Source organism: Melanostigma gelatinosum (genome assembly GCF_949748355.1).
Source record: "Melanostigma gelatinosum genome assembly, chromosome: 7".
In the NCBI taxonomy this organism is placed as follows: domain Eukaryota; kingdom Metazoa; phylum Chordata; class Actinopteri; order Perciformes; family Zoarcidae; genus Melanostigma; species Melanostigma gelatinosum.
In genome coordinates this window covers 355,001-371,262 of record NC_136640.1, presented here as the reverse complement: position 1 = coordinate 371,262, position 16,262 = coordinate 355,001, and the positions used below count along the sequence as shown (strand labels likewise).

General features: G+C 40.0%; 1 protein-coding gene across 1 annotated transcript; it reads left to right on the top strand.

Annotated features, from left to right (window-relative positions):
* Positions 1–10,664: 10,664 nt before the first annotated feature.
* On the top strand, positions 10,665–13,261 carry rpl35a (ribosomal protein L35a). Its single transcript, XM_079271788.1, has 5 exons — positions 10,665–10,735; positions 12,067–12,102; positions 12,461–12,613; positions 12,835–12,979; positions 13,171–13,261. Exons 2-5 carry the CDS (start codon positions 12,092–12,094, stop codon positions 13,192–13,194), a joined length of 333 nt encoding a protein of 110 aa, XP_079127914.1. The 5' UTR covers positions 10,665–10,735; positions 12,067–12,091; the 3' UTR covers positions 13,195–13,261.
* Positions 13,262–16,262: the final 3,001 nt, after the last annotated feature.

Sequence of the window (16,262 nt, the reverse complement as noted above, 5' to 3'; positions counted from 1 at the left end):
CAACATTAAATTTGTTGAGAAAATTAGCTTATATACAGCTTTAATCAGCAATTAGCTTATATACAGCTTAATTAACAGCTAGTTTATATGCAGCTTTAAGTAGCAACTAGCTTATATACAGTTTAATTAACAGCTAGTTAATATGCAGCTTTAAGTAGCAATTGACTTATATACAGTTTAATTAATCACTAGCATATTTGTAGTTTTAATAACCATTAGTTTATATACAGCTCTATTAATCACTTATACAGTGCTCACAGCACACACTAAGGCCAGAGAGAAGCAGGAGAAAGGTCACTGATTTAACTGCGACACAAGGAACAGGACGCCATCCTTAGAGAAGATAAGAAAGAGACAATGAGACAGTGAGACAACGCCCCCAGCTGAGCCCGGCTTCTTCACACACTCCTTCTTAGGACCTCTCGCATGGAACTCCTCACTCACACTGATGGAAACCAACGCCTACTGGGAGGGGCCAAGGTGGATGGACATCCACGGCCTCCATCCAGGCGCCATAACGTACAAACGTGCCACGCCTGCATCTTTGACTTTGGCCAATGTGTATCAAGGGGTGGAACCCCTATATTAAGTTTCACGCTGATGTGTTTAAGCGTGTCTCATGGTGAATCTCTGCGAAGTTCATCCATTAGCACCCAAGCTTGTTTGATGGCTGGGCTGAATAACTCATAACTCTGTTGATAAATAAATCTATTGCTTTGATTTAAACTATACGCCTCTGAGAGCTTCTGTTTCATTCTTAAACCTGCTCTAAGTGTGAAAGACAGCTACAACAACATTTTTTCACAACAATTTGGTGACCCCGACGTGATAGATATGATACGGAGCTTCGGGTTGGAATGTTAACAGACCTCTCTATCTGTGTTTCAGAAAACAAACTGCGAGTCTCCCTGGAGGTTGGGAGCCCTGGTATTTGCCACCAGGTCGTGCCTGCAGTTCGGGAACAGTCTGATAGTGTCGACACATCTCAAGGTGAGCAGATGCCTATTTAACTGAATTCTGCATATTGTATTATAGTCATAAAACTAAATTAAATCCGACTGTCCGAACTGTAAGTATTACATAGTCATAAAAGTATTGTAAAGAGCAATCACACAGCAGCAGGGTTGTTCAGCCCAGCATTTGGGGTTTTTTGTACATATGCGTGCTTGTACATATGCGTGAATGAGTCCAGCAGAAGACGTTAGATAAAAGGCGAAAAATGATGTTTTTTGTGGCAGCGTAGAGTGAAGTAGTGTGAGACGCGGTCGCGCGCCTCTTCTGTCGCGGTCACGCGCCTCGCATGAAGCGCTCAAATTCCTGCCACAAATAAGGCGTCATCTTTAACGTAATTATAAGACGTCTTGGACTACGAAGAAATTGCATAACATGACGGGGATATATGTATATGTTATTGATGTCATTGATAAACTGTATTGAGAAAAAGTGACTGCGGAATTCCCGTATTAAGAGCATCGAGTCTTCGGACATTAACTCGTGAGTAGCGATCCAGTGAAAAATAATGTTACTTTGCTTAAAGTTTCCTCGACGGAGTTTCTGGACGAGAGCACAGAAGTTGATTATATCGGTGTGTTGTTAATGACGGACGAGATTAATGAAAATGGCCAGAACGTGTACAGGTCCAGAGATGACCTAGGATAAAAAGCAGTTAAATTGTATTGTAGACGTGCTACCCTGATGGAGTAGTGGTTAAAATAACGGTCTTCGACGCGGTAGGTCCGGGATCGGCTCCCGGCTGTAACATTGTTTTTGACAATAAGCAGCGGCCGTGTGATGTATTAAAGAGCAGCGCTCTTTGATATGTGTGTAGGATAGGGACAGAATTGATTATAATTTGACTGATTGTTTGCTGAAAAAGCATTTGTTTTTCATTTGTATCGTGGTCGAGAGGTCAGCGGTACACAGTCTGTTTGATGAGGTTGAGAAAAAGAAATTGCTGTTGGAATATAAAATAGTGTGTCTAAAAGAAAAAGAGCTGTTTTCTGCGCTTCTGACTGATTTATATTTAAAGAGACAGCCGTGTATGTTCTAATGTGTGTTCATTGTTTCACTGCATTTGTAAAGATATTAATTTCCTTCTAGACCGTACTGTGTTTGTTTGCTGAGAAGCAGTTTGCTTAGTTTGAGAAAAAGAGCTGTCCATCTCCTTTGAAGACAGCGCGCTTGTGACTTATTTAACTTCAGAGAATGGCAGTGTACGTTTTGAGCTTGTGTTTATGCTTTGCCTTCAGAGACACAAGAGCATGTTTTAACTGTGTTTATTAGTTGCCTACAGAGAGCTAATGCTGAGGCGTACGTTTTAACTTTTGTTTATTTGTTTGACTGTATTTCTAAAGATATTCCTTTACCGTATTGGTGATCTGTGCGCATTTAAAAATGGCAGTGTGTTGCAATTTTGTTTGAATGAGAGTTGATGTTTGAAGCGTAAATATGAGAGAGAGAGAGCTGAGAGCTGAGAGCTGAAGCCGAGTTGATTTGTGGCTGAATGTTCGTGCGTTGTTTCAAAGTTTGGTGTCTAGAGCAGGAAAAACACACATTAGACACAGTCGTTGCACTCACACACACACATAAATCACTAGAATATGCTGAGAGACAGCTGAGGGTTAATATAAGTGTCAGTTTTACTGGCGTAGTTTAAAAAAACTACTGATTTATTGGAAAATTGGGTTCCCCAGGGACTGTTAGCAAAGTCTAATGCGGAAACACAGCAGCCACTATATTCAGCCAGACAGATGCTAAAATTAGGGAGTCAGCTAATTTAAAAAAGCTGTAACAAAGCATCCATTCATTCAGTCAAACAGACGCTGGGAAAATAAGGGAGGAATAAGCATTCCTGATAACAAAACAGTTGCAGCCGTAGGGAGTGTATCGGCTCCAAGGACAGAGAGCTGAAGAAAACTAAAAAGGGGGGGGTTTATGGGCATATAGTTGCCATACTAATCTGAGAAATTCGAAACCACGTAACACACACACACCCGTACTAGACAAAGCACCCCCACCAACTTCTGATTCAGATGATAGATGATCTAAACCATAGAGTTACAGCCATTGCATGTGTAATTAAAACATAGACGTTCACACCTAGCAGGGGTATATAGGGGGATTTGTAAATAATATATATTCATACAATGTTAAATAATATGCGTTATACTTGTAAAGCTATATTGCGGAGTTGTGAGGTCACTGTATGAAGGTCAAAAACGCCGAGAGAAGCACTCCGTCATTCTTTCGTACAACAGAATAAAGATCAGTGACCCTGAAAGTATCTGCTCGCTAAAAAACCCATCAGATTAGGGCAGAAAACTGCCACCTTAACGCAGGAACAGAGTGTTCTGCTTATCTATCCACACAGAGACTTCGAAATATGTTTAGAACATTACTGTTTTCGTCTTCTTCACCCTAAGTGTTAATAATAAAATAGATCATCATTTCACACACACACATTCCAGAGAAAGCACGGTTGTGAACGTGGGCCAGTGTGAATTCAGAGAGCAAACATGTCAATTGAAGGCATAAGAGGAGGTTTGGCTCCCTCTGCTGGCACTTCACAACCTGGGAAGAAAAAACTGTGGCCACTCCAAGAACTGCAACAGGAACAGTGGATAGGAGCTTTGGCTCCATCATGTGGACATTTGGGAATACTGATTTCAGACTTTTTATTGATTATTGCAGAGAGAGACGTCATGGCTGCGAAATACTCATCTTGTCTGTGCAACTTGGAGAATGATGTCCAGGATCAGAGCAGGATGAATGGAAGAATCAAACATTGGCCGGTGGAACAACAAGCGTACAAAAGAATGATAAAGAGATGGAAAGATAATGACATTGGGGATGGAGAACTGCTGAACTGTCCTCTCACTGAAGAGAATCTGCAACAAATAAGCGAAGAACACACTTATGATGAATACAGAGCTGCTGTGGAAAGAACAGATATGGAGCTCGAAGCACTAAAAGTGTCAATACAGCTGGCAAAGCTTGACGTGGCCCCAAAGCCTGCTAAAAAGAAAAAGAAACAGCACGGACGAACTTTCTACTGCTACAACTGTGGAAAACCTGGTCACTATTCACGTGACTGCCGCACGCGTGGTCAACAACAACAAGGCTCACCACATGGAAGAAGAGGAAATTATCAGAGAGAGACAGGCAGTCAGCATCCAAGAAGCCAGAATCACGCTGAACAGCAATATCTTTCACATACCTGGCAACAACAGAGACACTGCTGCAACTATTAGCCACAATACCTGCGTCATATCCAGTTACAACCCACAGCCCACAGCCCACAGACAAAGCATCCTCCATCATGAAACACCTCAGCCCCTTTACTTTGAACACAAGAAACAGAAGATGTGTTCACCATTCTCACATAGACTCTGTCACATGCATCGGCACTTCAAGAATTGACTATTAACTCCCTTTGCACCTAGAGGTTTCTGAACAAAAAAGAGGGATGTTAATGCAGTTTTGTATCAGAAAAAAGGGGGAGAAGGAGCTGCATCAAAGAATCCTCCTAAGCAAAGAAATTCACATTCGGAGCTGCAAGAAAATCGAAAATTCAAAAAGAATGCACAAAGAGCACATATTGTCTATGAAACAGGAGGAATCAATATGGCGTCATCACTACAACAAGGACCAGAATAGCTGCAGGAAACGACATGGCAGATGAAGCTGCTAAAGAAGAAGAGGATACAGACCAAAACAGATGGTTCTGAAAACAGCCATACAAGAACCAGAAATCACTGAAGAAACACTGATTGAGATACAGAAGAAGGCTGGACCATACGAATGGTCCGAATGGCAAAGGAAAGGAGCAACAAAAGGAGAAAGTGGACTTTGGAGATCCCATGATGGCAGAATTGTGTGTCTCACTGATATCAGAGGCACGCACGAAGGAAAGAAAGGAACATTGCAAAGAATGCAAGCACTGTGCCTCTTCTGCGACGAATGCACCACCTGTGGGGATCATAATGTGAAGAAACCGTACAAAACACCTATGGGCTCTTATCCTGTACCATCAGCCTGCTTCCAAGACATCAGCATGGACTTTACTCATCTTGGTAATGGTTGACAGATTCTCAAAGTGGGTGGAGACAATCCCAACTAAAAAAAGAAGACGCACAGACAGTAATGAAGTGGCTGCAGACAGAGCTGATACTCCGATAATGGTTCACATTTCAGTAATAAGCATTTGCAGGAAGTAGTTATGGATCAGTGTATCATTCACAGTCACAAGGACTGGTAGAGAGGGCAAATCAGACGCTAAAATCGAAAAATAGCGAAGACATGTGTAGCATCAAAGCTGACATGGGTTAAAATTTTACCATTAGCTCTAATGGCAGTGAGGAGCGCACAAGGAAATAAGACGCATCTTTCACCACATGAGTTAATGGCAAGGAGGCAAATGCCTGGTCCTCCAAGAGACGGTAGTCATATACATAGATATACATAGATACATAGATGTACATATACATAGATGTGCAGCAAGTTGAAATGAAGGCATATGTGACTGCATTAATCATTCTCACGGAGGCTCTCTCCAAACAGGTCCAGCGAACCAGTGCAGCTGACCAGGAAAAGGTAAAAATCTCATCCGAGAGGGTGACTGGGTCAGGGTCAAAGTTCATAAGAAAAGTGGACTGACCCCAGGTGGACAGGGCCGTACGAAGTGAAGGAGGTTACTTCACACTCGGTCCAAGTCATAGGTAAAGCAGGAGCACCTTGGCACCACCTGTCACACTGTGCCCCAGCATCTGAGCCGTCCAGACCTCTAGCAGAGGTCCGAGGTAATCTGACGCAAAATGCATAATTTGTTTTGTAATTTGTAATTTGACTTTTCAGCAACCACCAACAGGTGATCCAATTAGCTACAGGACATGGAAACGACAATGTTTGGTTAAATTGAATTGTTGATAATGCTATAAAAAACAAAATGAGTGGCTGTATAGCTTGTGCTGCAGCTAGACCAGCTAGGTTCACCGAACCAGCACCACTATATCCTGAATCTGACCCAACAGGATACGCATGCATGACAAATATGACTAAAATGGCTACTCCACCAAATTGCACTACTCTGGCATCCATATTTAAAGTACAAAACCTGACCCAACACAGACGCAGACATATCTTAGAAAAAAGAGCAGCTGAGTTCAGTCTGGACAAAGGTCCAACCTACATAGATACAATCAGAGTGAACCAGAGGAGTGCCTAATCAATACAAATTGGTATATCAAATTGCAGTAGGTTTTGAGAGTATCGCAAGTATTATTCCATGGATAACTGTGAATAAAAATGTTGATCGTATCAATTATGTGCATTACAATGTTCTTCGTTTGGCTAATCATACTAGGGATGCAATAGAGGGTCTGGCTGAGCAGCTGGCCCCGACTTCTTTGATTTCTATGCAAAACAAAATGGTTTTGGAGCTTTTGCTCAATGTTTGGAGATCTGTGTTGCACTAACATCCCCAACAATACTGCGCCGGACGGTTCAGTCACAAAAGCACTGAATAGTCTGAAGGCACTGTCAAAAGAAATGCAGGAAGCATCAGGTGTGAACAATCCATTTGGAAATTGGATGGAAAACATGTTTGGAAAATGGAAGCACCTGATCTTGTCAATAGCAGTGTCAGTGGGTGTGTTCATTGCAATACTGGTCTCATGTGGATGTTGTATAATACCCTGTATTCGTTCTTTGGTTGGCCGTCCTATCACCACTGCCCTCTCCAAGGAACCATTACCACCCCCTCCTTATGGAGCTTACCCAGTAGGGGAAGAGCAGAACAGCCTGGTAGGGTCAGGAGAGGCAGAGGAAGACACCAGCGTGAGAACAGGGCAGAAAGGTAAAGAAAGTGACGTCCTTCAGACGTCAAGAGAGGGATTTGTTGAGAAAATTAGCTTATATACAGCTTTAATCAGCAATTAGCTTATATACAGCTTAATTAACAGCTAGTTTATATGCAGCTTTAAGTAGCAACTAGCTTATATACAGTTTAATTAACAGCTAGTTAATATGCAGCTTTAAGTAGCAATTGACTTATATACAGTTTAATTAATCACTAGCATATTTGTAGTTTTAATAACCATTAGTTTATATACAGCTCTATTAATCACTTATACAGTGCTCACAGCACACACTAAGGCCAGAGAGAAGCAGGAGAAAGGTCACTGATTTAACTGCGACACAAGGAACAGGACGCCATCCTTAGAGAAGATAAGAAAGAGACAATGAGACAGTGAGACAACGCCCCCAGCTGAGCCCGGCTTCTTCACACACTCCTTCTTAGGACCTCTCGCATGGAACTCCTCACTCACACTGATGGAAACCAACGCCTACTGGGAGGGGCCAAGGTGGATGGACATCCACGGCCTCCATCCAGGCGCCATAACGTACAAACGTGCCACGCCTGCATCTTTGACTTTGGCCAATGTGTATCAAGGGGTGGAACCCCTATATTAAGTTTCACGCTGATGTGTTTAAGCGTGTCTCATGGTGAATCTCTGCGAAGTTCATCCATTAGCACCCAAGCTTGTTTGATGGCTGGGCTGAATAACTCATAACTCTGTTGATAAATAAATCTATTGCTTTGATTTAAACTATACGCCTCTGAGAGCTTCTGTTTCATTCTTAAACCTGCTCTAAGTGTGAAAGACAGCTACAACAACATTTTTTCACAACAAATGAGTAAAAGCTAATGTGGCTAAATGCCAATGTTACTTTACATGAAGACATTTGAGCATTAAAATGTGTCCTTTTTGGAAAAAAGTGGGTTGAGATATGGTGCTGCTAAATGCTATCAATGTATAGCATTTATTGAAATAACACTAATGTAGCTCTATGCTAATGGTAGCCAACATCAACATAGTTCACAGCTAATATTAGCTTACATCCTAAGCCTTGTTGGTTTTCAGATTAAGCTAACATGGCTAGCTGTAAATATCAGCTAATACCAATTGGTTTAGGATTGAAGCCAAACTATAGCTAGTTTAGAGTTTAGTGACAGCGCGCAAAAATCATCACTGCTAACATTAGCAACACAAACTTATCTAGTGAGCTAACATGTTGCTAAAAGTCTTGTCGGTTTTAACATTAAACATCAGCTAGCTGTAATGTTAAACATGTGCGAACATTAATTTACTCGGTTTGGATATGAGGCTAATGTATCTTCATGCTTATGTGGATAAAGTTGAACGCAGGTTTACACTAGTAATCGCCAATGTAAGCTAACATGAACCCAGTAGGTTTAAAGGATAAGCTAACACAGCTAGCTGTAAAGATAAACATTAGCTAATGTTAAACTGGAGCTGAAGCTAATATTGCTCAGTGCTAATGTAAGCAAACATGAACCCAGTAGGTTTGGAGTTGAAGCTAACACAGATAGCTAGACAAGTTTAACATTAGACTTGAACTGAAGCTAAGGTTGCTCAATACTAATGTTGACTAACATTATTAACCGAGTAGGTTCCCAGGTAGCTAACAGTAGACAGTGCTAACATTAGCTAATGTTAGACTGGAGCTAAAACTGAAGTAGCTCAGTGCTAATGTTAGCTAACATGTTTCTTTTATCAGTTGAGTCTTCAGCTGTGTTTTCTCCGTCAGATTCAAATGTCAGCATCTAGTTTCTTGTTTAAAGCTTCATTGAGTTCTGATTGGACGTCAGCTTGCGTGACATCAGCGATCATGTGATGACTAAAACTGTCTTTCAGCCCCTGAACTCTGACTCGCAGGATCTTTGGCGGTTACCTGTCTGTCTCTCAGGTGGTTACCTGTCTGTCCGTTGTTTGAGGCTCCTTCACCACCTGGTTGATCCTCCTCCTTGATGACATCATCAATAAATGATGATGTCATTGATCAGCAGCTCAATTGACGCTTTTCTAACAACGATAATGTAACTAGTTCTAAACCACTTTTAGAGACGTAATTATTTAAACTGTAGAGAATCTTTTCTGTAATTTATTAAATTAATTTCTATATTTATGAGGACGACACATTTCAGTTTTTTACCTGAAGAAACAATAAATTGGTTTTATTGTGAAAAATCATCTGATAGTTTTAGAGTGACGTCAAAGACTTAAAACTTTAAGAACTTTAATGACTGATGATGTCATCAAACAGACCTCAGCTCTGCTCTGATTGGACGAGGACGACCAGGTGCTGACGACCTCGTCTCTGTGTTTCTGTTGCATTCTGGGACATTTTTTCATGTTTTACAGCCACACTACTACAGTCTTCATTGAATACATGTGTACAAATATTCTCTGTAAATATATGTGATACATTTATATCATATATATATATTTGTCTCATAGAGCAGTTCAGTGTGTTTAATTCATTATTATACGTCTTCATCACTCTGACATCGTGCTGCATTCAGGTGACATGAGGAAGTCCTTTGTTCCTATTGCACATGAACTCATCATGAGCTTCCTGTGAGGCTGAACTCAGGGCCATGCAGCCACACAGATTGCTCTGATTGACAGGTGTGCTGTCCAATCACGTGGCCGGAGCGGACAGGCGTTCTGGTGGACCGACCAATCAGCGTGTTTCTCCTGTGTACAGATGTTTTATGTCTTTCTTCTTCGTGTGTTTCGCCTGGTGGGGGGGGTCATGTGATGATGTCACGTGGTTTTAAAGGACATTCCACATGTTTTCTTCTTCCTGTTTAAAGTGTTATTTGAACTGTATAAAGATTTGAACACGTCTGTATGAAGAGTTGAGTTTAAGTGCTTCAAATAAATATTTTATTCTTCTTCTGAATCCTTCAAACTGAATTTAAAAAAAATCAAAGAAGTAAAACACTTTACTGAAGAATCTGAAACTCAACATAAAAACATCCGTTAAAGGTTAAACTTCTTCGTGAGTTTTTAAAACGTTCTTAAAAATCTATTAATTTTATTGATTGAGCCTAAAAATCTGCTTTAAGTTCAGATGGAACCAAATACAGTTTCATATCATATATATTATATAAATATTACATTATATAATACATATTATGTCATGCATATTTATAATATATGTATTTATTTTATTCTTATGGTGTCAACTCATGATGATTAATCTATAAATGGCTCAGAATAATCCTGTAGAAGGATTTTTATGTTCGTTATTTGCAATATTTATTTATTTATTTAAATAAACGTGAACAGAACTTTTATTTTGACGGCTAACTGTCTGTTTCCGGCCTTCGACTTCATGTTGCCTTTAATAGTTATAGACATTATTTTTATAATTATACTTCACAGTTTACATGTGGAACCTTAAAGGAAAATAATAAGTTGTAAGATGAAGAACAATTAGCTTTGAAATGTTTTGATTAAATTCAATGTTTATTATTTATTAACTTTATATTTTAAAATGTTTTCTGATTTATATTCAGGATCAAACAAAGATAAAAGATTAACACGTCAAGATAATACAACACATAATAATAAAAACGAGTTCATTAAAAGTAGAGGAAATAGAGTGATTTAAATGGACACGTTATTGAATAAACTATATAATTGAACTGGCTAAAACAATAAAATAAGTGAAGAGAATAATTTAAAAAAAATTAAACATTCATTGTTTTTGTTCAAATAAAACAAAGCAAAATAAATAAAATAAAACGGACTGTGAATAAATCCGCCATTTTGTTCAGGCAGCTCAGCGGACACCTTTGTTGACGATAATTTCCCAGCATCCTTTGCACACTTCCTTTTCCTCCATCTTCTTCCCCTCAGTGACGGTAAGATACCAACATGTCCGACTTAAACTTACTGTTAAACATGTAATCCGGCTCGTTTCTGACCGATAATCATCGCCGGTGACACGGAGGGTTGTTCTTCGGTCACCGGGATGTTTGTGTCGGTGGTTTGTTCCGCGATGGCGGAGATTCAGTTCGGATGAAGCTAACAGTGGCTAACTGAGCGGCGAGCAGCCGCCGGAGAGGCTGCTAGTCCCGGGTATACTCAGAGGAGTGTCTCGGTGTGATGGAGGTGGAGCCGTGAGAAACATGGCGGTTATGAAATGTAAAGGTTCTCCCGGTGTCGTTAACGGTATGTTACCGGTGAAAGTGAAGTCGGTAACGCTGAGCTAACGTTAGCATATATGTGTTACAGACGAATTAGTCTCATGTTAACGTGCGTCAGTGTTTACGAGTTTTTAATTGAATGTGTCAATGATATGAGGCTGCTACAGGCTACCTGTTAGCTACACACGTACTCCAACATGTCTGCTGTCAGTGGTGTGACTAGTATTTTAAGTAGTACAAATACTACCAAGGCGGTGATCTGTGACTTCGTGTTAATTAAACTCACCACCTCACCCTCGGTAACTGTTCTCTATCTCAGTAACCCTCGCGACACAATATAAATGTTCATTACATCACAGCTCCATTCATTCCTATGTGTTGGTCTCAGCCTCTCCTCCCACATGTGTTTGCTGTAAACGTTTCCCGCTGAGTTCCTGTGTGCTTCATGTCACAGCAGAATAAACGGGATGTTTGAGTGAGTCTCCTCCAAAATGACTAGCGCTGGTTTCTCTTTGAAGCTTTAATAACTTCTCTAAGGCGCTACACCAACAGATGACAACTTCTCCCGTTGATCAGTTTGGTTCGTGTATTTTTACTTTCAGCGGAGTTGCACATGTTTTCGCACTGAGAAACTGTGACTCCTTATTCCTAGTCCCTTATCCCGAGTTCCTTGTTCCATCTATCGGAGCATCTCGTTACCGGTGGGGAGCTAAATATACTTTGTGTACCAGAAGTAGAATGTTCATGTGTTCACTTTAATGGTGCAGCTCATTTTAATGAGGTGTATAATATATATATGTCATGAATACTATATTTGTTGAGTAATAATCTGTAAAGTAACTAAAGCTGTCACAGTAATGTGGAGCAGTAAGATATTTACTCTGAGATGAAGTAAAAGTACCTCAAAGTTATACTTCAGTAAAGGTACTTGGTTACTTTCCACCACTGCTGCTGTTCATCCTGTTGCAGGTTCATGTGTCGGGGTGGACACATGAACCTGTTCTGTTATTAAAGCTGCAGGTGGTAATGTGACTGTTTGTGTGCAGGTGACTCACCTGGAGAAGACTGACAATGCCTGGAAGGTAAGCAGCCACAACTAACTTCACTGTAACAGTTTGAGTCGTCAGACTGGATCAGTGACTCTGTGCTCTACCCCTCAGACTGTAGATCAGTGACTCTGTGCTCTACCCCTCAGACTGTAGATCAGTGACTCTGTGCTCTACCCCTCAGACTGTAGATCAGTGACTCTGTGCTCTACCCCTCAGACTGTAGATCAGTGACTCTGTGCTCTACCCCTCAGACTGTAGATCAGTGACTCTGTGCTCTACCCCTCAGACTGTAGATCAGTGACTCTGTGCTCTACCCCTCAGACTGTAGATCAGTGACTCTGTGCTCTACCCCTCAGACTGTAGATCAGTGACTCTGTGCTCTACCCCTCAGACTGTGGAGTAAGGCCATCTTCACCGGCTATAAGCGAGGTCTGAGGAACCAGCGTGAACACACGGCTCTGCTGAAGGTCGAGGGCTGTTACAGCAGAGACGAGGTGGACTTCTATCTCGGGAAACGCTGCGCCTATGTCTACAAGGCCAAGAAGTAAGGCCCACCGCTCTGTCGCTTTCCTGGACCACAAGCTTCCACACAATGTTAACATTTTATGTACATTAACTCCGGTCAACAGAGTTTCTGAGGACCTTGAACGCCTCGTTGTCACAAAGATAATCATTGTTTTAATACCTCTCTCCGCCCGGTCGTCCCGTCCCTCAGCATGAATGAAGCGCTCGTGTGTTAACCGATCCCTCCTTTGTTGTCTTTAGGAACACGGTGACGCCGGGCGGTAAGCCCAACAAGACGCGTGTGATCTGGGGCAAAGTGACCCGAGCTCACGGCAGCAGCGGGATGGTCCGAGCTAAGTTCAGCAGCAACCTGCCGGCTAAAGCCATGGGACACCGAGTCAGAGTGGTGAGTTCAGGGGTTATTATGGGATGTAATATCAAATACATTACAGTATAATTATAATATGAATTTTATATGAAGAACAGATTGAGTGTTGATCTAGAATGTGTAGCTCTACGTCACTGGGGGTCCAAAACGTATGCAGGATCAGATGTTACTGTTTTAGTGTGACGGTGTGACTTCCTGTCTCCTAACAGATGCTGTATCCTTCTCGAGTGTAAAGAGGAAACATCTGCAGATGTCGATGTTCTTGTTTGTACAGAAACGATAAAAGTGATGTCATGTCCACCAGTGATTTAGTGTCTTCATTTAATCATTATGACCAGTCATCAGTCTCTGGAGTGTTTCTAATACTTTCTCTTTTTCAGTTCAATAAAAGTCAACAGAAAAACAAACGGTAAAAGATTTTAAACTTACAGAATGTGAACCGTCCCCTGAAAGCAAAGCATTCTGGGAGAGAGTAGAGGGTTAGTTCTGCCCTGAAACAAACCTCACAGGCTCAACTCACTGTTTTTAATGTGAGAACACATCCAGTACACAAGAGTACTACAACATGTAGTACCACAAACTGAAATAAAGACATGATGAAACCTGTTTATTTATAATAATTATGTGAAGTTTTCTGCAGTTTGTACTGAAACTATTTCCCCTCAGATAAATGTTATTTGTTTACAAACGTCTTCAGGAAAACATCAGTGATTCTAAAATAATGAATTTGTTACTGAAATAGAGTGACCTTAATATCCAGCTGATGATAAACAAAAACCTCAGTTCAGATGCACAAACTGAATATGTAAGTAAAGCAATAAATTAGAAGTATCGACTGACCGCTACAACTACTGCTACCACAACTACTACCACTACTACTGCTACTACAGCTAATACTGCTACCACTACAATTACTGCTAAACCACTACTGCTACAACTACTAATACCACTACAACTACTGCTACCACTACAGCGATTACTAATACCACTACTGCTACAACTACTAATACCACTACAACTACTGCTACCACTACAGCGATTACTAATACCACTACTGCTACCAATACCACAACTACTGCTACTAATACCACTATTGCTACCGCTACAACTACTGCTACTGCTACCACCACTACAACTACTGCTACAACTACTACTAATACCACTACAACGACTGCTACCACTACAACGATTACTAATACCACTACTGCTACCAATACCACAACTACTGCTACCACTACAACTACTAATACTGCTACTACTACCACAACTACTGCTACAACTACATTACATTAGTCATTTAGCAGACTTTTATCCAAAGCGACTTACAATAAGTATTCAACATCGGTATTCAAGAGAACTATTAGTCACCAGAAGTCAGAAGCACATCTCCTTTAAACAAGCTTGTTACAAACTAATATGAATACAATCAGTTCAAAATAGTGCTAAGTGGAAGGCTCAGGGTAGGCCTTCTTGAACTACACTACTACTAGTACGACTACTGCAGTTACGAATACTACCACCACCACTACATGATTTTAAGTTTGTTTAATTATCATGTTAATAATTAACCTCTTTTGTACTCTTATATCGTTGTGTATTTATACACTAAAGCACATGTGTCAAACTCAAGGCCCGCCTCATTTTATGTGGCCCGCGAATCCGCCAGCAAAAAAAAAAAGAAACTTTTTTTTTTTTTTTGGGAAAATAATTAAAAGTTAGACTTGAAAATGAAAGTATCCCCAATGGTCGAAATTATGGGATAGAAAGTTGAAATGATGAGATAGCATGTTGTCTGTGTACCGACATTAAAACGATCACAACAGGTGGACAGGAGAGGCAACAGCCCGAAAAGAGGTTTTCCAACGATTGAAAAAGATCCACAAATAATCCCAACATGTCCACGAAGAGAAAGATTGATGCAGAGGGAAGAAAATGTAATGAAAGATGTGAAAGTGAATACATGTTTGTGCTTCAAGGAGAACAACGGGTCTGTCTTCTGTGTTATGAGGCGTGTCGGTGATGAAGGATACAATTCTCCAAACACGGAGCTAAATTTAGCCTCCGAGAAAAACATCAAACTGTCCAAGAATTAAAAGGCAGACTGCAATCACAGCAGAATATATTGACACAGCTACAGCCCAGTGCATGCTGAAGGTATGTGAGCAGAGCTCCGACCAGATACAGACTTTTACAAATGTCAGTTTGTGAAGAAACACCATCGCAGACCGAGTTCATGAACTAGCAGCAATCTAACAACACAGCAGCTAAGAGACGAGCAGGTACTTGTGTTTGTAATGAACTGCTGATGAAGCACAGACAACACGGATACATCATCTATCATGTTCATCAGACCTGACTCTCAGTGAGCAGCTCTTGGATGTAGCTGCATGCACAGGACGACGACAGGGAGGAACATTAGTGATGCAGAGAGGTGAACAAACAGCTTTGAACAAAGTTAATGTCAGAACTTGTGTTTGATATTTGTCTGTTATTTTCTTTAACAGTTTGATCTTTGATAGAGTCATGTGGGTTTCTGAACCCTCAATTAAAATGATTTATGTTATAATAACAGAAATGTGTTTAAATATCATTTTTCATTGATATAACTGCATGTAGAATATGTTTACACTTGAATAAACAATAATCAAATGCAGAGAGTTATTGAACAACATGTTGGGAGAAGTTAGTTTTACAGTCTTACAGTTAACCGGCCCTTTGAGGGACCGTGATGCTGATGTGGCCCAGAGTGAGATGAGTTTGAGACCCTGGACTAAAGAGATGTGAACCACAAATAAAAAGAGAAGATGATCCTTCATTTGTGTCAGTGTAGAAAAAGTTTAATAAATACTGTGATACAGTCTGACTGAATGTTGTTCGTGTTACACAGTAATATATAATATAACTATTATAAATGTGTGTTTAATCTGTAATAAATATAAATACATGTATATCATTACATTATAAATCACATACATTTTATTGTCTTTATTTGTATTTATTTTATTAATGTTTTTTATTTGTTGTACTATTTTATTACAATTTAGTTTTCTGCTTTCTGTTGTTAAATTGTCTTTTATCCTGTTTGTTTGTTTATTATTATTAGTATAACAAATAAAACATGATAAAATAAAACCTACAATGAAAAATAATTAATATATAAAGAAAATAACAACTAAATACATACTAATGAAATTAATGAAAATAAAAGTAAAAAATTAAAGTAAAAAACATTTTAGTGTTTTACAAACAAGAGTGAAAATAATAAACGGGATTTAAAAAAAACGAATAAATAAATGATGTG